The 22,907-nt window shown below is 53.3% G+C and overlaps 2 protein-coding genes across 3 annotated transcripts in view; both read right to left on the bottom strand.

The window, feature by feature from the left end:
• Positions 1-1,026: 1,026 nt before the first annotated feature.
• Positions 1,027-4,454, bottom strand: NRN1L (neuritin 1 like). The gene is made up of 3 exons (XM_068411643.1): positions 4,375-4,454; positions 1,421-1,580; positions 1,027-1,300 (listed from the first exon to the last, which is right to left on the bottom strand). The coding sequence occupies exons 1-3, from the start codon at positions 4,433-4,435 to the stop codon at positions 1,027-1,029; spliced, it is 495 nt and encodes a 164-aa protein (XP_068267744.1). The 5' UTR covers positions 4,436-4,454.
• A 1,574-nt stretch (positions 4,455-6,028) lies between these two features.
• The window catches only part of EDC4 (enhancer of mRNA decapping 4), a 39,371-nt gene continuing 22,492 nt past the window's right edge, over positions 6,029-22,907 (bottom strand). Inside the window, exons 17-29 of one of the 2 annotated variants that reach the window (XM_068411383.1) lie at positions 22,582-22,735; positions 21,388-21,851; positions 19,594-19,695; positions 18,452-18,604; positions 17,025-17,061; positions 15,865-16,045; positions 14,336-14,491; positions 13,493-13,608; positions 12,643-12,808; positions 11,245-11,431; positions 8,571-8,790; positions 7,731-7,894; positions 6,029-6,397 (exon numbers count right to left, since the gene is read on the bottom strand). In XM_068411383.1, coding sequence (XP_068267484.1) covers positions 6,205-6,397; positions 7,731-7,894; positions 8,571-8,790; positions 11,245-11,431; positions 12,643-12,808; positions 13,493-13,608; positions 14,336-14,491; positions 15,865-16,045; positions 17,025-17,061; positions 18,452-18,604; positions 19,594-19,695; positions 21,388-21,851; positions 22,582-22,735 — 2,293 coding nt within the window. In that variant the 3' untranslated portion in view covers positions 6,029-6,204. The remainder of the gene's footprint in view (positions 6,398-7,730; positions 7,895-8,570; positions 8,791-11,244; positions 11,432-12,642; positions 12,809-13,492; positions 13,609-14,335; positions 14,492-15,864; positions 16,046-17,024; positions 17,062-18,451; positions 18,605-19,593; positions 19,696-21,387; positions 21,852-22,581; positions 22,736-22,907) is intronic. The other variant, XM_068411384.1, reaches the window with a different exon arrangement.

The following is a 22,907-nucleotide window of genomic DNA, read 5'->3' as shown; positions in this document are numbered from 1 at the left end:
GGCAGCGATCGCTCAGCCCCCCGGGATGCACCGTGCCACAACCACCCCGGTGGCACGTCCCGGCCCCGGGGCAGCCGGGGTGACATCCCAGCGGTCGGGGATCACACGTTGAGGCGACTGGACCTCACAGGAAGAGGTTTTTGCAACGACACGAGCACTAATTTTCCCCAGTTTGATGAAGACAGCGATAATTAAGCTTCTCGCTCACACACCGAAGACTTTCAGACACGGGCCAGGGTGCAAACGCTTCCCTGGACCCAACCCACAACCGCGTCCCCGTGACCGGGGAGGATTTGAAGTCACCCCGGGGAATCAAAGACACCGCAGCAACTCGCTCCTCATGGCTTTTTTCAACTATATCTTCTTGGCTAAAAAAACCCAAACCAAAACCTCTTCTCCCTGCAAACCCCAGTGTCCTTGGTGACCCTTAACAGGGCCAAATACAGCAGGACCAAAACAAAAGGGATGGAAAATGGGATTTCTTTCACAAAATTGTCTGATGCTGCCAGAGTTGCCCGTCAGAGGACAAGCTATCGGCTGCCGAAAAAAGAAACATGTGCCCTGTGTTGTCCTAAGGTGCCCTTTAAAATAAAGAAACCATCTGATCCATCTCTAAAGGGAATATCCTTTATGTCTAGCCCTGAAAAGCAGCTGGCAGGGTGGTGGGGATCCCTGGTACGGCCCTCCCGGGGGCTGTTGGGGTCGCATGTGCTGCCTGGGAGGTGATCTGCTGGAGGGGGACAGAGCCACAGAGCCCCCCGCCCCGGTGTCCCTCGCAGGGTGCTGGTCTGGGGAGCATCTGGTCCAGGGAGCATCTCCCCTCCAGCCCCCAGAGCAGACCCAGCGCTCGGGAAGGACACGAGGGGCACCCCACGGCAGAGAGATGGGAGAAGTGTAAAAGCGTCTTTTAATATAAATATAAATCCATCTGAAGGGCTCCAGGAGAGGCCCGTGCCCGCGAGGGACCGCGGGCGCCAGTGCCCGGCCAGCACCGGGGGACCGATGCGGGGCACCGGCCAGGCAGGGCTAGAGCCGGGGCAGGAGCAGCGGCAGGGCCAGCAGGGCCAGGAGCCGGGGGCGCAGTGGGGTGGCCGTGCCCCGCAGCGTGGCCTGGTTGGTCTCGGCGGGCGGCGAGCGGCGGGTGCTGGCCAGGCGGCCCCGGGCGCTGCACAGCTCCTGCAGGTTCCCCTGGAACTGGATCTTGCGGGATTCCCGGCGCAGCGATTCCCAGATGGCGGCCGCTTCCTCGGGGCAGCTCGACAGCACCTCGCTGGCGCAGGCGTGGAAGTCGTCCCAGGACCTGGGGACGTGGGCAGGATTTTGGGGGGGACACACTGGTGGGAGGTCACCCAGCCACCGCTGGGGACCACCAGCCCAGGGGACCGCTGGTGGCAGCGCCCACGGGGACGGGGACACTCACCCGCAGATGGTGTCGAGCTCCTGCGCCTCCTCGGCGCCCTCGTCCCGCTGCCGCCGGACGCTCTGGGCCATGCTGTCCCCCAGGGTGATGAGGCAGGCGGCGAAGCCCTTGTAGATGGTGTCACACCTCCCCGCCATGCTGACGGGCTCCTGGCTGGTGGCTGCGGGGGGGGAGACGGAGCTGAACCCCCCACGACATCCCCCAACAGCCATCACCCACCCGGCTCAGGGGCGGCCACGGGGCGGGTGTCACCGCGTGGGGGTGACACCAACCTCCGAAGCGTGGCGTGGGGCTGGCACCCCCTTCTGCACCAGCGAACCTCCCTCCTGGCCCGGGCACCCGACGTGGCCCAGTGGGATGACCCCGCTGCCGTGGCGGCCGCTGCGCCTCGGGCCTCCCCGGCCCTCCCCGGCCCATCTGTCCCGGCTTTATCCCCCAACGGCAAAGATTAATTTGTGACTGCAACGGGGAGGAAAAAACCCACAAAAGGAAAGGCTGGGCAAGCTGGAGGCCCTGCTCCTGCTGCGGTGGGAGGGAAGGGGAGAGGGGAAGGGGAAAAGGGGAAGGAAAAGGGGAAGGAAAAGGGGAAAGGGAAAGGGGAAGGGGAAAGGGGAAAGGGGAAGGAGGAAAGGGGAAGGGGAAAGGAAGGGGAAGGGGAAGGGGAAGGGGAAGGGGAAGGGGAAGGGGAAGGGGAAGGGGAAAGGGAAAGGGAAAGGGGAAAGGAAAAGGGGAAAGGAAAAGGGGAAAGGAAAAGGGGAAAGGGAAAGGGGAAAGGGAAAGGGGAAAGGAAAAGGGGAAACGAAAGGGGGAAACGAAAGGGGAAGAGGAAAAGGGGAAGGGGAAAGGAGAAGGAGAAAGGAGAAGGAGAAAAGGGAAGGGGGAAGGGGAAGGGGGAAGGGGAAGGGGGAAAGGGGAAGGGGAAAAGGGAAAGGAAAAGGGGAAAGGAAAAGGGGAAAGGGAAAAGGGAAAAGGGAAAAGGGGAAGGAAAAGGGGAAGGAAAAGGGGAAGGAAAAGGGGAAGGAGAAAGCGGAAGGAGAAAGGAGAAAAGGGAAGGTGAAAGGGGAAGGAAAAGGGGGAAGGAAAAAGGGAGGGGGAAAGGGGGAAGAAAAAGGGGGAAGAAAAGGGGAGGGAAAAGGGGAAGGGGAAAGGGAAAAGGGGAAGGAAAAGGGGGAAGGAAAAGCATGAAAGGAAGAGGCACAAGTGCAGCTCCGGCTGCTTCACCCTGGGAAGACCCAATTCCTGCTCCACTCCACAAGGGATGAAGCACCGGGACCGGCCGAACCCCGGCACCGGCCCCAGGGCGGTGGGTGACAGGGCGTGTTGGGGGTGCCCACGAGTGCCATCCACGGCCGGGGGGAAGCCCCGAAAAGGGCCGGGGTGTGGCTGGGCCACAGGGACCCGCTGCACAGACGGCTTGGCTCCGCACCGGGGGTCCTGCAGGGTGCCCTGGGCCACGCATGGGAGCTGCGAGGCTTTCGGGGGTGTGTGCCCGGGAGCTCGCTAAGCTGAGGGTGCCACAAAGGTGTGAGGACAGTCCCGGAGGGGTCCCCTGCGGGAAGGAGCCCCCGGCAGCAGCCAAAAGCTGCCCGGTGGCCGCCAAGGAGCCAGGATGTCTCCAGGGAGCCGCGTGCCGTGGTGCTGGCATCCCACGGCTGCGCCCCTGGGACAGGGCTGTGGCCGAGACTGGCACCGGGGCGAGCCTGAAACCCCAGCCCGGCACAGAGCACAGCAGGGGTCTGCGACGAGAAACCCCCCGAGCACATCACCGAGGGAAGCCTCGCGTTGACACCAGCCATGTGGGTCGCAGATATCGCAGGTGTCAATGGAGAAATTGGGATCCATTGCTCCTCTTTTGACTCAGCCAGGCAACAAGCGCGTCTCCCACCAGCCCAGGGACACGGCTCAAGCTGGTAGGGCCAGCAGATGCCCTCCCTGGGCTGGCTGGTCTCTGCCGCACGCTGGGTTCTGGCCTCCCGGGCTCCCACCCTCCCCTCCATCCAGCACCCTCGGCTTGAGGCTGGGCAGAACGGGCAGGATGGAGAAACCAGGAGGGCAAATCACCTCCGCTACCCCACCGCAAAACCGCGGGGGATAAACTTGCCCTTGGCTCCGGCAGGGAGGGAGCCCGGGGTGCTGCGGAGCATCGCTGGCTCCAGGCACGCACAGACACAGCCATCCTGCTTCTGGGGAAGGGCCTGAACCATCCACCCTCTGAGCCTGAAAACTGCCCCAGGCTTGGCAGTCTCCATCCTCCACCCTCTGAGCCCCAAAACTGCCCCAGGCTTGGTGGTCCCCGTCCTCCACCCTCCATGCAGCGCTGGCCCAGGTCAGCCCCCGGGCTCCTGCCTCCCTCTTCGGAGCAGGGATGCCACTGGGTACCGCTGCACCCGGGGTGTCCTCCCTCGGCTCTGGGAGGAGCAGGAGAGCGTGGAGGTGGCACATGGGGTGCAGGGTCTGCGGGAGCACCGCTTTCCAGCGGGCACATGCCCTCCAGGCCCCCGGGGAAGGAGGGCAGGCAGGGAAAGCCAGTGGGAGCCTGGGGGCAGTGGGCAGGGCTGGCCTGGGGCACTGGTCCAGGCTGGAGAGCTGGAGCCTGGGGACTGTTCCTGCCTGGGCACAGGGACCCGGAGCCTGGGGACTGTCGCTGCCTGGGCACAGGGACCCGGAGCCCGGGGACTGTCCCTGCCTGGGCACAGGGACCCCCGGGCAGCGCTGCGAAGCCACTTTCCTCCTTACCGGGCACTACAGGACGGTGAGGGACACGGTGACGGGGGATCGCGGAGCCTCGGGGCAGCCGGGCACCGCGCAGCTCCAGAGGGTGCGGGTGGCACAGGGGGTAACGCAGCCGGGGGTCCCGCTCCCACCCGCCCACCTCCCCCGGCCGGGACAGCCCAGCCGTGTCCCCCGGCAGCCCCGGGCACGGAGCGGCCCCGGCCCCCCCCGCCGGCACTCACCGAGGTGCAGGAGGAGCAGCGGGCACACGACCCCCAGCAGCCGCCGGCAGCCGCAGCCCATCGTGCGGATCCCCCCGCGCTGCCGCCGCCGCCGTGTGCTCCGGGCACCGCCGCTGCCCGCGGGACCGGCCCCGCTGCCCCGCCCCCGGCCCCGCCCCCGGGACCGGCCCGAAGCGCAGGCAGAGACCGGGGGAACCACAGAACCGTTTGGTTGGGAAGGACCTTTAAGACCATCGAGTCCAACCGTTAACCCAGCACTGCCAAGGCCACCACTAACCCATGGCCCTCAGCACCACATCTACACGGCTTTTAAATCCCCCCAGGGATGGGGACTCCACCACTGCCCTGGGCAGCCTGTGCCAGTGCTTGACAACCCTTTGGGGAAGAAATTGTCCCTGATCTCCAACCTAAACCTCCCCTGGCACAACTTGAGGCTGTTTCCTCTCATCCCATCACTTGTTACCTGGGAGAAGAGACCAGCCCCCCCTCACTACACCCTCCTTTCAGGCAGTTGTAGAGAGCGAGAAGGTCTCCCCTCAGCCTCCTTTTCTCCAGGCTAAACACCCCCAGGTCCCCCAGCCGCTCCCCATCACACTTGTGCTCCAGACCCTTCACCACCTTCGTTGCCCTTCTCTGGACTCGCTCCAGCACCTCAAGGTCTTTCTTGTCGTGAGGGGCCCAAAACTGCACCCAGGATTCGAGGTGCAGCCTCATCAGTGCCAAGTACAGGGGGACGATCCCTGCCCTAGTCGTGCTGGCCACACTAGTGCTGATACAAGCCAGGACGCTGGTGGCCTCCTTGGCCACCTGGGCACACTGCTGGCTCATATCCAGCCGCCATCGACCAACAGCCCCAGGTCCTTTTCCGCCAGGCACTTGACAGCCACTCTTTCCCCACCCTGGGGAAGATTTGGGAAAAGAGAGGGAATCCCAGCCCCTCACCCAGAGATCGTCTCTCCAAGATGTTTCACATGCTCCAGGCCACGCAGCCTTCCCTCTATGGCACAACAGAAGTAGGGCCCCACTTTTTTTTTCTCAAAAAGTTGTTTATTGAATTGTTCTGAACAGTATTTCAAAAAAAAAAAAGAAATTCGAAATTTAGATAAAAAGAAAAACCCTGGTGTAAAATCGAAACTAACGCCTGAACCATGAACATGCTCTGATACACAACAGAAGCGCTGGCCGGCTGGCGCAGCTTGCTGCTGCCCGACCATCCCGACCCAGAGCCCCTCCTCGGGTCACTCCTGAGCCACACATGCACAGCCCCCCTGCCCAAAGCCGCCCGCACCGCGCGGGGTGGGCTGGGCTGGGCACCCCACCGTGGTGTTGGTGCAGAGCTGGAGTTAAACAAAAGCCCCTTCCTGCTCGGCTGATACCCTGCCAGCTACGCACCCCCCCAGGGAGGAGGAGTCCTTAACTAAGTAGTAGTTTGTGGTCACCAAGGAGCACGTGTCCCCAGCAGCCCCCTTGCTCGGGGCCCAGCGCCTCCCTTCTCTTGCTGACGGCAGCAGACTCCAAACTAAAGGGGTAAGAGATCCACCGGCTTCTGCTGAATGCGGCTTGGACTGGCAGCCAGGCCTCGGGGACGGATGGGCAGGCGAAGAACAGACTTAACTCTCTCATAAAAGAGGCTATTTAGGAAAAATAAGCCAAGTGAGCGTTCAGTGACTATTTGGAACTATACACAGATGGCATTTGCCTTAGAGACATCACACACACGTTGATAGGTTTCCTGGCAAGAGCTCTTAACACAAGCCATACGTGGTTAGTAACTAACTGGATCTGCTGGGTGGGCTTCCATGGAGCAGACCACAAGGTAGCCAGATCTTCCTAGGTCATGCCGGGGGTGACCAGGCCCTGGAGCATGATCATGAGGCGACGGGCAGGCTTGCTCAGCGTGTTGTGGGGTTCCACTTGGAGGAACTGGAAGAGCTTCTGCCGCACCTGGTTCATGACTGACCCCATGTGGTCTCGGGTGATGGGGTCGCTGTGGTCCAGGTGCATCACCGCTTCCTCCAAGTAACTGAAGGAGAGACACGAGGGTTAGAAACAAACCCAACGTGCAATCTCAGCTCAACTCAGTTCATTTTAGCACTGAAGATATACAATTTAGTTCTCCCACCCACCCAAGCTCAGTGCAGTACGTTCAGCAACGTTCCTGACTCACAGCAGAGCCCACCTACCCCTTCTTCATCATGGAAGGGCAGCCCCTATAGTTTCCAGTCTGCAGTACGTGCACCACAGCCCGTCTGCCTGAATCCAGGCAGGCACGACAGCAAGCTGGGACTCCCTACAGAGCTGGAGGGGGCACTTGGCCACAGGCCATGCCTGGTCACAGCTCTGGAGATCTTTTCTTTGATGCCTTTTTAGCATAAGCAGAATTAGTCACTTTAATTAGACAGTACAAATCCTCAGCAGTGAGGCTTGTTTCAGGTAGGGATATACTTAAGGTCTCCTTCCAATATAACTATGTCTACCCAGGAAGGGGTAGGGGAAGAGCACCAATGTCACCAACAAGCCCTTCCGAAGTTCAGACCCATAAACGTTCAAAGCACAGCCTGAGAGTAAGGCCACGTGGTCACTGCAAAAGGTTTTCACTAACAGACCAGCCTGAACTTGACAGCACCAACTCTAACTCTGATCACGAGCTCTCCTCTAACTTAAAGCTCTTTTTCCGTTTTTCTACCTTGCTTTACTGTTAAACTAGAGTTAAAAACACAATTTAAGTCATTTTCCATACAAGCCATGGTCAAAACCTGCAGGTACCTTAACGAGTTAGGCTTTTTAGGGCAGAAAACAGGGTTTTGACTCACTCAAAACATTCATGGCAACTACAGCACAGTCACTATTTTGTCACCCGAGTTTTGCTGAGAACATCTCACAGACACCAATTCCAGTAGCTCCTGCTGCCACCGCCCGCTGAGCCTGTCCGGCAGTCACAAGAAACTGCTGACACAAAGTCCAACAAGGGGTTAAGAATTGAGGACAGAGCAAAGTTGCTCTGGATATTGAGCTGCCCACGAAACATGGCCCTGTCCCTCCTTTTGCCTCCGCAGGGGAATTGTTCCTTGGTGCAAGGAGATCACTGCACAGATCCCATATAATATTTAGACTCCAATCCAGGAGGTGACAGCACCTCCAGCTGGGTACCCCTCCTGCCTCTGGGCAGCAAAGCTTTCCGTGGCAATGCCTACATCTTTTTCTAAGTCATTACTGGTTGTTCATATGCCAGTACCAGGCTACAGAAGCTCCAACCTTGGTCGAAGCACCACCTTCCACTTCCAGGCAGCGAATTTAAAGCCAGAGCCAGGAACAGGTCTGCAGAGGTTCAGACTCGGTGCTCTGATCATACTCACTTCAACTTCAGCTCCGTACGAGTACCCAGATCCGAGGAGAGCTGCTGAATGAGCGAGAGCAGCACAGGCTGCGACAGCGGGCACGGATGCTGCCCGAATACTTGCTGAGTATCCACAGTCTCACAGACATACAGGACCAGGTTGAGATCAGCTGCTGTTAGAGCCTGCAAGGAAGACACAGCTAGAAACACGGGGGGAACAGCAGGCAGGTGAGGGACGCAGGACAGAGCACGAGGCAGCCCTCTGCCTTGGGGCAGCTCGACAGCTCTCTCTGGGAGTAGAAGCCTCGGCAAACCCTGCTGTACACGCAAGCAGGACCGTGTTTAGGCTCTCAGGCTACACTCAGCGGACACCTGTGTGTGTTTCTAAGCAGAACAGACTACAACCAGAGAGAGGGGAGCAGGTTACAGTCAGCAGCACAGAGCAGGGCCACGTTTGCAACCCCTGCCAGCCCACTGGCACGGCCTTGCAATTATTCCCAGAACAGTTTGTCTGCAGCAGCTCAAACGGATCCGCCTACATATTGAAAGGCAAAGGCAAGGTCAGGCCCCAGCTGGTAGATCTGCCCGGAGAGGCTTATGAAGCTGCTGCTCCTCAGGGGTGCACCATGTGCCACTGCTGATGGCAAAACACTCTGGCTTACTGGAGCGTTGACACTGTCCTGACAGGGCACGGGCTTAGGAAGGAGCTTAACTGCCACCACGTCATGGAACTTGCATGGCTCTGGCTCAACTCCTGTACGAGTTGTTGGGGAATTATGTCCCCACTTCAAGGAGCCCTTTTTCTCCCCACTCTATCCCCCAACAAGCAGCGATGCCCACTGCCAGGAAGCCCAGGTACCTGCTGGAAAGCTTGGTTGAGGTGTCCCTGCTGGAGCAGCTGAAGGATGTGGGTTTGCTGAGACTGGAAATCCAAGTGAGCAGAAGGGATGGGAGTCCCGGCCGCCGAGCGCATCGCCTGGACGATGCTCGAGGTGACGGCTGCTTGCTGCTCCTTCATAGCCAGGCTCACTTCTCCTTTAATGACTCGCTGTACCTGGGCCAAAATAGACTCCTGCATGCTAAAAAAAAAAGAAAACAAAACCAAAACCCAAAGGCATCACTGAAAATGACGAGCTGAGGGACAACATTGCACAAAGCTTGCTGGCTTATTGTGGTGTGGCTCCCAAAGGGTTAATACGAACGGCTCTGAGGCACAGGCATCAGAACGTGCAGGAAAGGGATGTTTTAGGGAACTAAGTCTCTCATTATGCAGCGTTTTAAATCTTTAATGGCTCCAGCTTACAAGCAAGGCTACCAAGCTCTAGGTGCATCCCCGAACGGGCCCAGCTTTCTCCATCACACCCGTCAGGTGCAGCTCCCTCGCCTGCAGGTGACACCGTTAGAAGGAGAACACACTGAGCCCGTGTGTGAGAGACTGAAACGTAAAGTGATTGTCTCAAAGTCTGCTTGTGTGCGCCGGCTTCATAGAATCACAGAATCACAGACTGGTTTGGGTGGGAAGGGACCTTAAAGCCCATCTAGTCCCAACCCCCTGCCATGGGCAGGGACACCTTCCACCAGACCAGGTTGCTCCAAGCCCCATCCAACCTGCCCTTGAACACTGCCAGGGAGGGGGCAGCCACAGCTTCTCTGGGCAACCTGGGCCAGGCTCTCACCACCCTCACAGCAAAGAATTTCTTCCTCACATCTCATCTCAGTCTCCCCTCTGTCAGTTTAAAACCGTTCCCCCTCGTCCTGTCACTCCATGCCCTTGTCAAAAGCCCCTCTCCAGCTTTCCTGAAGCCCCTTCAGGCACTGGAAGGTGCTAGAAGGTCTCCCCGGAGCCTTCTCTTCTCCAGGCTGAACAACTCCAACTCTCTCAGCCTGTCTCCAGAGCAGAGGGGCTCCAGCCCTTGCTGTCAGCTTGACTGATAAGACGGTGGAACTGTGGAACCCACAAGCTTGTTGACACAGCACACCACTCTTCTGCTCATCAGTCGCCGACCACCATCCAGGCTGAGTGAGCAGCCCACCAAGAACATCCTCTTTACTACAGATGACCACATGAAGGTTGAGTGATAAGCAAGACCTAAGATGTGTAAACAGCGCATGAGACATATGCACATATGCAAAACTGTAACCACACCATTGTCAAGGTGATGAAACCCACTCCCTTACCTACATGGTATAAAGGAAGACCCCCCCCAGACACAGTGCCGGACCACCACCAGAAGACTAAACACCAAAGACGAAGAGGACCTGCAGGATGCTGCTGGATCCTGGGTGGTGACTGTCCTACCCTTGCTATACAGTCCATAATCTCAGCTTATTTTTCCTTCTGTCTCTTCATTTCTTTTCTGTGTCTTTCCTCCTCTTTCACAAAATATCTTTATTCACTTAGAGAATATCATTCTCCAAGTAAACACACCCAACTGTGAACCCTCACCGTGCCTCGTTTGTGCTTTATCTTCGTTTCAAGCATCACTAAGAACCTTTCATAGGGGAGGGGAAGCCCTGCTCCCGAGTGCACCGGGAGGGAAGGGGGGGAAAATTATTTTTAGGGTGCTCTAACCCATACAGGTGGGGCTGACCGTGGAGTTTTTAGGGGGCTCTGACCCGTGCCGAGGAGGGCTGCGATCTGATCAGTCATAGCTGGTGAACCCCCCTCCTGGGGAACCATACCAGTTCTCAACACCGTGACTTCTCCACACATCTCCAGTTCACAGCGCAGGCTCCACTGCTGTGTGTTCCACCTTTCCCCCCCCCAAAAGGGCTGGATTCTCCCCTCTTACAAAGGGTACAAAGCATCAAACCTGCCCCACCACAGGTAGAACAGCAGAACTTCTGTGGGGGCAAGCACAGCCCATGCAACGAGACCAGAATTTAGTCTGGTGGCCTTCTTGGCAAGTCTGGTCTGCGTTGAAGACCCCAACGTGCTCTGACGTCTGTTCTAGTGGTTTAAAATAGACAGGGGCATTCTGCCCCGCAGGTGACCATCGGCCAGTCTTAACGCCTGGCAACCCGCCATCAGCTTCATGGCATGAATGTGCTGAAGGCACCGCCGGGATCATGTCTTGAAACCAGGATGGTCAAGCATGACTTGCTGCAGAGCAGCTGGGCGGACAGAGTAGCCTGCAGAAACTGTTGGTACGCCTGAGGACAGAGAGTTCAGAAGAAAAGCCCTCAAAAGACCAGAAGAACATTTCAGAATAGGAAGGCTAGTCAGAGTTGAGTGTACTTTTGGGCTGCCCTAAGTCATTCTGTCCTCCAACATGCACATGGGACACTGTGAAAAGCAGGCCCCAAGCTCAGAGCAGCAAGCTGGTTATTAGAAACCTTCTGTGGTCTTCATTTTGTGCTCTACATGGCAACAGTTACACCAGCCCACAGGCTTCGTCATACCACGCACAGAGCCAACGAGCAGCCCTGCAGCAGCAAATGCTGTTTCCTCAAGCAAGCAGGGAGAGGTTTGTGTTATGCACACGTAGACCTCTCGCTGACACCTCTTCCCACAAGCCCAGCTGCCAACTTACTTGCCCACGATAATATGCAGCTGATGCTGCACCTCAGCATGGACGCTGGCCGCGATGGTGGAAGCCAGCTGCTCGGTGGTGCTCTGGAAGGTGCTGATGAGCTGCCGAAGCTGACCCAGCAGTGGGTCCCGGGCCTCCTGTTCTCGTACCTTCTTGTTCTTCAAGTGAGTCTCAAGCTGTTGGATATCTGCAACAAGCAGAGAGGAAGACGTTTATGCCATTGGTACCTGTGGAGATCCTCAGGGCAGAAATGCAGCTGGCAAGCTCGACACGTTCTGCATCAGAACCGATTACTGAGCCGGTGTACGGGCACGGGAGAGAGGGGAGAATACACCAGCCTTGTTTTGGGCTGCGTTACACTAACCTAGAAACCCTGCTCCCAGCCTCCTCGTCACCCAGGATTACATGACACAGCAACAAAGCCATGAGTTCTCTGGCGACAGACCTTTACAGGCACTGTTTGCTCAGGGCAGGATAAAGGTGGGAGTGAGGATATCTTATTTCATGCATAGTGTGAGTTGTGATCTGAGTTAGTGATGGAGTTCAGTGACAATGAAGAAAAAAAAGGAATATTTCTGACAAAAAAAAAAAGAATCATGTCTGCAGAGACCAAAAAGGTGCATTTTAAAATATTTAATGAACTGGTCTGATCAAAATGGAGAATATAAACTCTATGTACTTGTGGGAGCCTTGGGAGGAAAAGGAAAGGTGCAAAATAAATGGCACCTGGAGACACTCTGCAGATCTATGGACAAGAGAAGTCGCTGTGCCAGCACTAACCAGCTTCAGGCCCCCTCAGAAACCAGCCCTGCAGAGTAACACCTGCCTGGCCTCCCAGAAGGCCAAGGAACTGGATTCCAATCCTGAGAACAGGAAAGATCTTCTCCAGTGCATCAGTGTACAATTTTCCTTACTTGAGAGTTTTCTTTTTTCCAGCCTATGTCTACACTGTTCAGCCACTATTTAACCTCTGATCGTCCCTGTACCCTTCTCAAAACCTTCCCCAATCCATCATCCCTCTGAGATGAGGGCCTAGCTGCAGGACTGCTACCCCCTCCATCCATCATCTTCCTGATGTCAGGATGGGGTCACCTACAGATGGGCTTTTCTACTCCATAGGGGAAGTCCCAGATTCATACAATGAGGCCAAGTGTTTCGCTGCATGGGCTACAGAGACCAGAGGTGAATCCCTGTTCTTACAGCACCACCCACAAAAACCTCCTCACTCCTGCTTCCGTTTCCCAAGTGTGAAACGGAGCAGGCAGATGGGCTAAAAGGTTAAAGGGTGAAACCACTGAAAACCCTGACAGGCAAAGACATGAGAAAAGGCCAACTTGTTGTCAGCCACTAATGCAAATATGCTGTGCAGAGACAACTCAGAGAGGAAAACCCACTCACATTCCTGTGTGCCCTGCTTGAAGGTGTCATTGATTTGCTGGAACATGGACTGGCAGCTCTTCTCGAAGGCTGGCAACACGACGCTCTGGAACGCTTCCCTGTAAGCTGACTGGATCGGCCCCTGCAGGGTATCGGCCGTTGCCCTCACAACGCTATCTGTAAGGTTCTTACAAACACACACAGAAGAGATTCCAGACAATTAACAGCAGCCCGCCGCAGGATAAAGCTGTGGACAAACACTGGAGGTCCCTGCGACACCCCCACACCAGATAAGGCCAGCCCAGTGTCAGAAGCGTGTATTGCCTCAGCTGTTCCCAGTGACCAGGCAGCACCATGACTGCAGCAGGCAGAGCTTCTGCTCCCTGAGGGGCTGCCCGAGAACATCACTATGTCCCTGTAGTTCAGCTGTAGGGCAAGGGAAGGTGGCACAGTCAGGCATGGCTCCTTTCCCCTTCCCCTGCTGCCCTCCCACAATCCATCTCTCCCTGCCAAGGTAGGTAACAAGCTTCTGCTCCCAAAATAACGTAGACATGGAGAACAGGGTAGAGAGTAGAAGAGTCCAAGTTTCACCACTTGGCTGATCGAGATGCCCCTAAAACCACTGCTGTAGTGAGAGTCTTCAGTAGAAAATGAACAACTTGGTAAATGAAAGAAAGGGCTAATGAGGCAAAGCGGGCAAGGGCGTACATGAGTTTGCTCTCCTGATAAGACCAGGAATGAGCTTAGACCACTGACAGCTAAACTGACCTTACCTGGAGATATAGGTGAGGGGAAGAGGTAGGAGGAGTCGCTACCCAGGTAGGTGACAACTCAGTGTCCCCAGGAAAAGCTACAGTCTGGTTCTCCTTACCTTTGATTTCACTAGCTTGGTGATACTCTCTTTCAGTGTCCCCTCAACAGCAGTGAGCTTGGCAGCAATAGTGTTACTTAGCTGGCCAGCAACAGGGTCCATGCTCTTGGAAATGCCTAGGCACAACACAAACAGGTCAAAGCTGCAACTTTAAGCCTAGAGTCCTACTTCAAAACCTGAAAAAGAAAATGGAGCCAAACTCTTCTTGGATATGACACAGTGAAGGGCAATGGTCACAAGCTCTGGCTTGGGAAGCGAAGGTTGGACATTAGGAGAAACTTTTGGTAGGAAGGTGGTACAGCTCTGGAAGTCACCAGAGAGGCTGTGGAATCTCCAGCCTTGAAGGCTTTTAAGACTTGCCCAGACAAAGTCACAGCTGACCTGATCTAGACTAGTGGGTAGCCCTGCTTCAAGCAGAACGGTGGACACTGATGGCTGCAGAAGGCTTTCCCACCAGCATTTCTTTGAAAATTCCCTTACATGGATGGTGCCAGTGAGTCAAGGAAGGGCAAAGACAAGTTTAAGTTTGCTCCAGTCAAGTCTCAGCATTTCCAACCTCATTAGCCTCTTTTGCTTTCCTCCACCGAACGGACTCCAGAAGCTTTATGGATTATAATGGAAGGTCAGACGACGCTCTCTGGAAAGGCATCTCCCTCTGGGAGCCTCATACTCCTTCCAAACCACAACTCCTCTTCTCAGATCACAGTTTAAAGTGCAATGACTAGTCTTCGTGTAACCTAACTCTTACTTCACACAGTGCCAACACTTTTACACAGCACGCTTTCAGTCCCTACAGGGCTAACTGTAGGGAGCCACCTTCAAAACCTAGGCAGCAACACTCACACTGGGGTACGGTCTTCTTCATCTCCTCACGAATGGTCCTCTCCAGGCGGTTACACACAGCAGTGGAAAGGGACTGAGAGAGCTGCTGAGAAAGATGCTCCTGGAGCTGCCCATTGCGCTGCTGTCCTTCCGTCAGCGCTCGGTCTAGTCTTCTCTCTAATGAGAATGCGTGTTAAGGAGTGCAAACAACAGATTTCCTCTCTACCCTCAACGCTCCTGTCCACAAAGATGGACACTAGCCTCACCTCCAGAGGCTCAGTGAGAGCAAGTTTGCAGCTCTGGGGAAAGAGGGGTCTACATAACATTGCTGATGTGTTCCTGTAAACATCAGGACATCCCTTGAGTCAGCTGTCCCAGCTGTGTCCCCTCCCTACTTCTTGTGCACCCCCAGCCTCCTCGCTGGTGGAGCAGTGTGAGAAAGAGAGAAGGCCCTGACAGGGTTTGGCAATAGCAAAAGCATCAGTGTATTATCAACGTTGTGTTGCTTTGGTCACAAATCCAAACCATACCACCATACGAGCTGCTACGAAGAAAATTAACTCCATCCCAGCCAAAACCACTACAGAAACCAAGAAGCCCAATATCCATAAAAAGAAAATTGCTAAAAATGTTTCCACAGGATGGAATTGGTGGATGTAAGCGATATAGTCCATGGGAGCAAACCCAGGCTTAATAAAAGCTAGTCCCACCTTATGAAGCAACCAAGCTCTCTGAAGGAGCCAACACACAAAAACTGAGATGTGTGTCCATCTCAAACACCAAAAACAAACAGTGAGAAGACAATTCACCTGCTGACAAAATTCAGTGCAGATATGAAGTTGTGCAGACAGGGAAAAATTATTCTAACATTACAATATAGCTCTAGACTCTGAACTTCAGTAGAAAGTTATCTGAATTCTCCAGGAAAATATCAGCCTGGAGGTCAAAAAGGAAAATCCAAGACTAATTAATAGAGAAAACAGAAATCATTGTCATGTCATAGGAGTTACGAGTGGTTTCAGACATGAAACAGGCTTGAGCTGCTCAGTTTGGGGAACGTGACCGAATTCAGCGCAGCAAAAGATGTACCACCAGATGTATATATGGGTACAGACAAGATAATTCTATATTCAGCCGTGCACTGTGCCTGTCTGGTGCTATTTCTGATGCAAACACTGACTTGCCTTAAGGAGGAAGGGAAGGATCATCCCACAATTACTCTTGTGCCACTGGCCACTGCCTGACGTAGGATAATGTACTAGGTGCGCCTCTAGTCTACTCCAGCATTGCAAAACTTATGGTCTTAATGGGTAACTAGAAGATTTAGTGGCCTGGAGAAAGTATCAGTTCTTCTCCATTCTATTTCTGACATTCTTGCCCTTAGAAAGGGACCAAGAGGAACCGAAATAGCTACGCTGTGGCCAGGCAATTTTACAACCCCTAGGGTCCACATACCACGATCCTTGAGCTTTCTCAGCTTTCCTCATGTCTCTAGTGTGCCTCACAGCCTTCCACTCTAACTCCCACACACCATTTGCAAACAAGGATACGCTCCTGCTCCTGCTGGGAGTCAATCACCCTCTCCACGTGGCCCATGAGGGAGCTCTGAATGGCATCGAGGTGATCCGTGAGTCTCTGCAGCAGCTCCATCTGGTTCTGACGCAGCTCAGAGAGCTCCCGCTGTTGGCTCCTCAATATGCACATCAGCTCATCCTGGAACTCTGGTGTCACCTACGCGTGGAGAGCACAAACAGGCATTTCTACCAGGATCAGAGGTCAGTCAAGCTTTCTGCTAGGTATTAAATCAAACCCTGTGCCTAGGACTGAAGCGTAACACGCAAAGCAGAAAAACAGGGCCAGCTTAATGCCTATTTCTAAGACTTCTGTCCCAAGAAATAAACTGATAAAGGTACATGAAGTTCCCACATGGAATTCATAAGTGGTTGCTTAGAATATCCTCAGCTGTTTAGATTCAAGACTCTCTTCGAAGCTCTGGCATTTAGAAGAAAACAGATCCTATTCACTTTTGGCCAGGTACTGAGAGAGAGTGTTTACATCTCTGAATGTAAATAATGACCTCAAACACTTATGAAGAGAGCTGTGCAATCAACAGAGTAAGAAGGAGGTTTCCTAGAGCACCTTTTCAGCTCTTTCACTTATTTATGAATAACCAAACTGGAGAAGTAAACATCTATAGTTCCTTGTCTCTTCACCTGCTCAAAATATCTAAAGGAGGAATAGACATTAAGGGCAGTTTAAGAAGTGTACACAACTCGGCCGAGAGCATTTTCTGCCAGATATGAAGGTACTATCAACAGGGGTAAGAAATTCCAACAGGCCAGTCCCACTGTGACCCTTACTTTGCTGGGAACAGCTGCTGATGCACACGAGTCATCTCAGCAGGGAAGAGGGAATGAGTGGCAGAGTCTTGGATGATAGTGGGCTTGTGAGAACACAGAAATGCCCATCGATATGCAAAGGTGAGAGGAAGCCTTCTGGACAGCACTGACCAGCTCTTTCTCTTCCGCACAAGTCAGAACAGAACAATGCCAAGCCCAAGCGCAGCCCCATCTCGGCCTGCTCGGGCACAGCAGGGGCCCACAGTACTTCAAGGAACTGGGATGACCTTTCTCTCAGGTCTTTACTAAGACAGTCAATAGAGCTGAAGCATCGTGCCCTTGGGACGGGCTGCAGAGCAGCTCTGACTCACCTGGTTGTTAGATGATCTCGGCGACTGGTTCATATCACTGGAAATAAAAAGAGAAAAAATAGTAATCTAATCATGCCAATTAACTGCTCTTACTATCCAGGTCTTCTGCCAAACAGATCACACATTTTACGGTTGCCTTAGATTTTACACCCCACCTCACACTTCTGTTTTGCCTAGTATAACATGACGAGCAATGGGAAGGTGATGAAATCCCAGTCCTTACAGCACTGCGACTCCATCACTTGCACCACCCTCAGGCCCTGAAGTTCCTTACAGACTGGTCCCTTCGCAGGGAGGAGATTTGAACCAAGTCTTAATGAGGACTGTCACAAAGAACAACACACACTGATTTTTCAGTTTTGTCCAAATTCAAAGCAAGGGAAGGCTTTGCCAAACAGCTTTTGAAGGTCTCCTGATATTTTACAAAGAAAAACCAAGTACCCATTTGTTAAATACAGAATTAATGAGCTTCAAATCATCTAGAATGATTCCAGCTCTCAAGGTGAAGAAACTAGTGATGCACTCCAACACATACAGCAGAACAAAGAAAAACACTGAACTGATCCACTAATATTGCATGTCTCCATCAAAGTCACAGTTCTATGAATATTCAAACACTACCAGGAGGAAAGTAAGCAGCTGCTGTTCCCAGACAGCAGCCATTCAGCAACTTTAAAAGGACTGAGGCAGGAAAAATGAAAGTCATTGCAGAGGCTAAGAGCTTCTGGGTGTCACAGTACAGGACCACAGCCAGAAACTTAACGCCACAGCCCATCTTTGTTGTAATCTGCGCAGCTAGAGATCCAAATCACGGAGCTATGGGAACACAAGAAGAGGAGAGAGCCCTGTGCAGAAGCTGTGCTGCTCTCCTCATATTAACGCAGACAGGTTGGTCTAATTTGCCACGGGCAGACCTTTCCTGTCATCAGTTTTCACTTACAAGACATTCATATGGGCACGTTTAGAAACACACAAAAGCAGCAAGCAGGTAACAAATGATAGATATTGCTGAACAAGGGCACTGTGCCAGTGTTCAGAAGCCAATTAGAAATGGAGGCCACGTTAAGCCATACTCACAGCATCACAGCTCAAATGAAGCCTTCACTGAAACTGGCAAATGGATCCAGTGTCCCTCCACAATGAGCAATTTACCTCCTACACATCTGAAGCCCAGGCTGTATTTAGGATTTTGAGTCCAAGGAAAGGTAGTGCAGAACCTACTCCCACACCCCTGAGCAGCAGTCAAGCGTCTGAGTAACCAGCAACACTTTCTGTGGGGTTACACTCATTTGCAAAACGGGGTGAGGGTGGGAGCGCTTGGCCGCAGCCCAGCCTCAGACCCCAGTCTCGCTGCTCATGGCTACATCAGGCTGTGGCCTGGCATAGCTGGTCCCACAGCCACCCGTATCCTGGCAAGCCCAGCGTACCCGTCATCTTTCTTGCCCTTCCGCTTTAGCTTTGGGGAAGCCCGAGGGGACGCCTTGGCTTTCCAGTCCTTCACAGGCAGCCTCTGCGTAGACGCTTTGGCACCAAATCCACCTGATGTAGAAGCCAAGCTTGCAACTTCATCATCATGGTCACTAAGAAGGAACAGCAGGGGAGAGGACATCACTCGTGACAGCGGACAGCGTTAGCCTTCACTAAGGGGAGGGGATTCACACTCTGCCCTTCACCCACACATGGCCAGAGTCACGCAGCTAAGGACACCCACCACCTTGATCTCTAACACAGAGACCTCTGAAGAGCTCAGCACGTGCTGCTCTCTTTTGATCCAGCTCTCCTCAGGCTGAGCTCGAGTGCTGCACAGCAAGACTTGAAGGGTCTCTGCGTTAGGGACAACGGTGGTCCAGGCAGCGCGGCGGGACGCCGCCTGTTCTTGCTGCACACACACTAGTACAGAAGCCCGAGGGCGTGACACTGACCCGCAGGGAACCCAAGCCCAGCATATCCTGACAGCTTTCCAGGAAGCACTTCACGCAGCAAGTGTTGTGGGAACAGAGGAGAATCAGGTTGAGCCTAGGAAGCACGTGGTCCTTGGTACCTTGGGGTCTTTCAGCTGCTGACCAGCCAGCCAACACAGGCTGCATGCTTCCGTCTGAACTGAAGCGTGGATTAGGAATGAACCCTCAGCTGTCAAACAGGCCTGAGCTTGCCAGGCACACAGAACGTGCCCACAGAGCTTTAGGGTGGCTCACGAGGGAGCAAAGATGTCAAAAGCAAGAAACTAACTCCCAAGATACTCTCACTACCTTATCTAAGGCACAGGATTTGGAAACTGATCCCTTAATAGGTTTTCACTGGTAATTAAACCAAGCTTGGTCCATGCTCTTAGGAGCAGTGCAGTCAAACCTTTGCCTACAGAGGGTAAGTTGGACAATGCCCAGAGGCCAACCTCGTGATCAGCTGAAGTCATCAGCACATTACAGAAGCTGGACTGCATACACACGTTAAGTCAGGAGACAAAGCAAAGACATTCACCCCACACGTGAAGGCTTGCGGGGACAGAAGCACGAATGCAGCCTGAACTGAGTCCATGCAGGGCGAGAGAGGGGGCTGAGCACTCGGGTACCTTTGTTCTGCACTAGCATCCTGGCTGTCATGCTGCAGCAGGTGGTAGCTGTGTCGATGATAGGAAGAGCTCTTGTGCTTTTCTTCAACCTCATCCCTTGGGCTAGAGGGGGAAAAAAAAAAAGAAAATGCCATCAGGAAAGTCTCTTTTGGCTTGGGTATTTGCTCGCTCCACTTCTCATGAGAGATTCTGATAGAAGGTCTAAAACAAATACAACCCCACACCTATCTGCACAGATCCAGGAAGTGGCAGGTGTTGTTCAGAGGCACTAAACACTCCAACTTCTCCATGTGTTTTTCTGGAGGCCTTAAGAAGGGAGAAGCAGCTCAGCTATGCTTCAGGCACTAACCAAGAACAACCTCCCAACAGACACCCATGGCAAGACAGGTAAGCCAGTACTCAAAATGGGCTGTACAGCGTGAATAGCATCATCTTGGGTTTGTTTTTCATAAGTAATACTGATCACTGGGGCAAAAATCAGTGCTTCTGAGGTTTTCCAAGTGTCTGAGGAGTACACAGAGGAAAGTGTGCCAATTTGATGGGTTAGCTCTACCTGACAGAACAGAATTGCAACAGCGAATCCAGTGTGAGTTTCATAGAGGCTCTGAAAGCAAATGACACGTGCTCCTAAGGCATAAACTAGGTCTCTCTGAATTCAGTGCGCAGGAGGATCTTGAAACAGCAGTGTGCATGTGTTGCTGATGGCTTGACTGAGCTGGAATGTCAAAAAAAATTATATTGATGTGCAAGACAAATATCTCGGATCCAGAGATCTCTGATCTGATACTCTGATAAGAGAAGACCTGAAGAATTCAAAGACAGAGTGGGATTGAGGGAAGTTGCAAACTCCTATGAAAGTATTTTCTCAACCTCAAATTACAAGCAAAAGCAAAACCACTGCGTAGGCACAGCCTCAGTGCCCTCCCCAGAGCCATCAGAATTGAGACTGTTTCCTGAAGCAGCATCCTCAGGTGTGGAGGCACAAGGTGAGGCCTTTTCTCTTGCAATTCTGATGGGAGGGAACAGCCCTGGATAGTTCGAGGGACGACACTGACCCTCTCAGCCTGCTTGTCCTGTTGAAAAGGAAGGTGTTTGCAGGCTCTCATGGTGCATCCAGCCCCGGCCTAGACAGACTCTGGAGGTGCCAGATGCACCTTGCTGTTCCCATCCCACTACAAGACGGGGACTCCATTCTGTGATGAATCCTAGCACTGCTCTAGTCTAACAGTTCGCTCCTGGTAAGCAGGTGTGATGTTGCCCCGTTCTGCAGGCCTGCTCCACAGAGACATTGCCATTCCTTTTCTGACTTTTAAAGTACCTCATTTATAATGCTAGCTGCACAGACCCCATCCTAGGAGAGAGATACACAATTAACCTATAATCAAACCTGTCAATTATGTGCTCATTGATCCTTTCCAACAAAAGCACACAGGAATGCGCCACCTGGGGCAGAATTTAGCTTGGACTGGTTTTATTTCCAGACTACAACAAAAAATATCCCATCTCAAGTCTCCATTCCCAGGTGAACATGAAGGCCAAGAAAGTAGACTTTTCACCTTCTTAACAAAGATTCTTTATGCTGCAAGGGGTAGCAGAGAGCCCCTATTGTTAGAGCTGGCCTAGGAAGTTCAGGACACGGACCAAACACCCAGGAAGGTTGAATCATTAGATCCTTTAAGAAGGAGGGAATGGAGAACTGTTCTGGTTTAACCACAACATAAAGGCTTTTCACCAAGCTAGCAATTTGGCAAGTGTGAAGAAATCACCCTAAGCAAGACAAACCCAAGTGATTACCTGTCTGCCATGCTGTTCCTGGTTTCTCTGGTTATGTCAGGAGCTGCTGGCCATGGCTGACTCACAACACTATCAGAAGATGCATTTTCCTGAGTTAAAGCAGTCTCCAGTAACGACGGAGCATTCAGTCTGTCCACCTCCACTGGAGGCATGTCCAAAGAGTGGTGGCTGTGCTCTGAATTGTGCCGGTTCCTCGGAGACAGCAAATGCAAGGCTGAGGCGGCGGATGCCATACTGTCTGCGTGATGACTGGGCTCCAGCACCTCCGCAGGGAGCCCAGAGGGAGCTGCAGCAAAGCTGCGTTGCAAGGTCTCGGAAGCAATCTCTGGGATATCTTGGGACATGGCTGTGGAAGCAGAGGAAATGACGTCTGGCGAGCGCTCGCGGGTGGGAGAGGCCTGAGGCACCACCAAGGGCTCCACTTCCTGCAGCTCCAGTGCTAGAGAGGGGTTTCCTGATGCGACCTGAATTAAAAAAAAAAAAAACAAGAGCCTTCAGGGTAATGCAGAGATACCCTGAGAACCCCATGTGCCTTACACCAACCACCTCTGGAAACAGCCAGCTGTATCCTTCCTTGGGTGATCCCTGTGCTCCCACTCGGTTCAGCAGACGGAGAAGGGCCCCAGGACTTGTAACAGGCTCTCAGCTGGGCTAACAGCACAATTAAGCCAATGCTAGTTTGAACACACTTTCAAAAGAAAATGGCACACCAGTTCTACCTCCCTGCTCTGCTCCAGGATCCCTTCTCTTTGAGGGAAAAAGTTAGTTTTCACACCAAAAATCTCCAGGACTGAAAACTTACTTAAATTTCAAGCTTTGGTCATAATCTGTTTTACATCACATCTGGAAAGAAAAATTTAGGAATAGGAAATGATTGTTTCAGATCCATAAGACCAGCAAGAAGGAAGAAACCTTTCCAGGTAGCACTGTCTCCTAACACAAAGGCTGACCATTTCCAAACACTGGGATAGCGACAGCACAAGCTAGAGCTGTCTCTGGTTGTCAGACATGCTGTTTTACACGAGGTCAAGTTCCATTAACACGGGTAAACCTGTGCCAGCAGCTGTGTTTTGCAAAGTGTAGACACTGGCCCTATTAATACCCAAATAAGTCTAACGGCAGCTTGTGTAGGCCCATAGAGAGAGGTCCCTTGGCCCACGAGGAGAAGGAAGGGAGCAGCATTTGGAGCCTTACTGGAACAGGTGCCTTTGGTGTCAGCTTGTCAGGGAGGCCTGGGATAAGAACTGAATGGCTCCTAGGACTAGCCTGGAGACTGCTGCTACTGCTACTCAGCGTGAGGCTGGTGTCCAGCTGCATCTTGGGGCTCACAGTCAAGTCCTCTGATGGCCTGCAGAAAACAGAGACACAAACAAATCAAGCACACCAACCTCATGATACAGATCCGCATCAAACACTTGAGGTGAGGACACATGATCCATAGGTCAATGAAGGAGCCCAACCCAAAATTCACTAGTGTTCTCCAAGCCCTTGTTCTTTCCACCATGGTCAGCCACTCCCTG

Source organism: Nyctibius grandis, chromosome 12, assembly GCF_013368605.1.
Source record: "Nyctibius grandis isolate bNycGra1 chromosome 12, bNycGra1.pri, whole genome shotgun sequence".
In the NCBI taxonomy this organism is placed as follows: Eukaryota; Metazoa; Chordata; class Aves; order Nyctibiiformes; family Nyctibiidae; genus Nyctibius; species Nyctibius grandis.
This window is presented reverse-complemented; position numbering and strand designations above follow the sequence as displayed.

Bases quoted from the DNA above. Each gene is read 5' to 3' on its own strand.
- NRN1L (XM_068411643.1), bottom strand. From the start codon at position 4,435: ATGGGCTGCGGCTGCCGGCGGCTGCTGGGGGTCGTGTGCCCGCTGCTC. The intron at 1,581-4,374 runs GTGAGTGCCGGC...CCCCCCCCGCAG, and splicing joins GCTGCTCCTCCTGCACCTCG to CCACCAGCCAGGAGCCCGTC. The intron at 1,301-1,420 runs GTGAGTGTCCCC...CCACGTCCCCAG, and splicing joins GAGCTCGACACCATCTGCGG to GTCCTGGGACGACTTCCACG.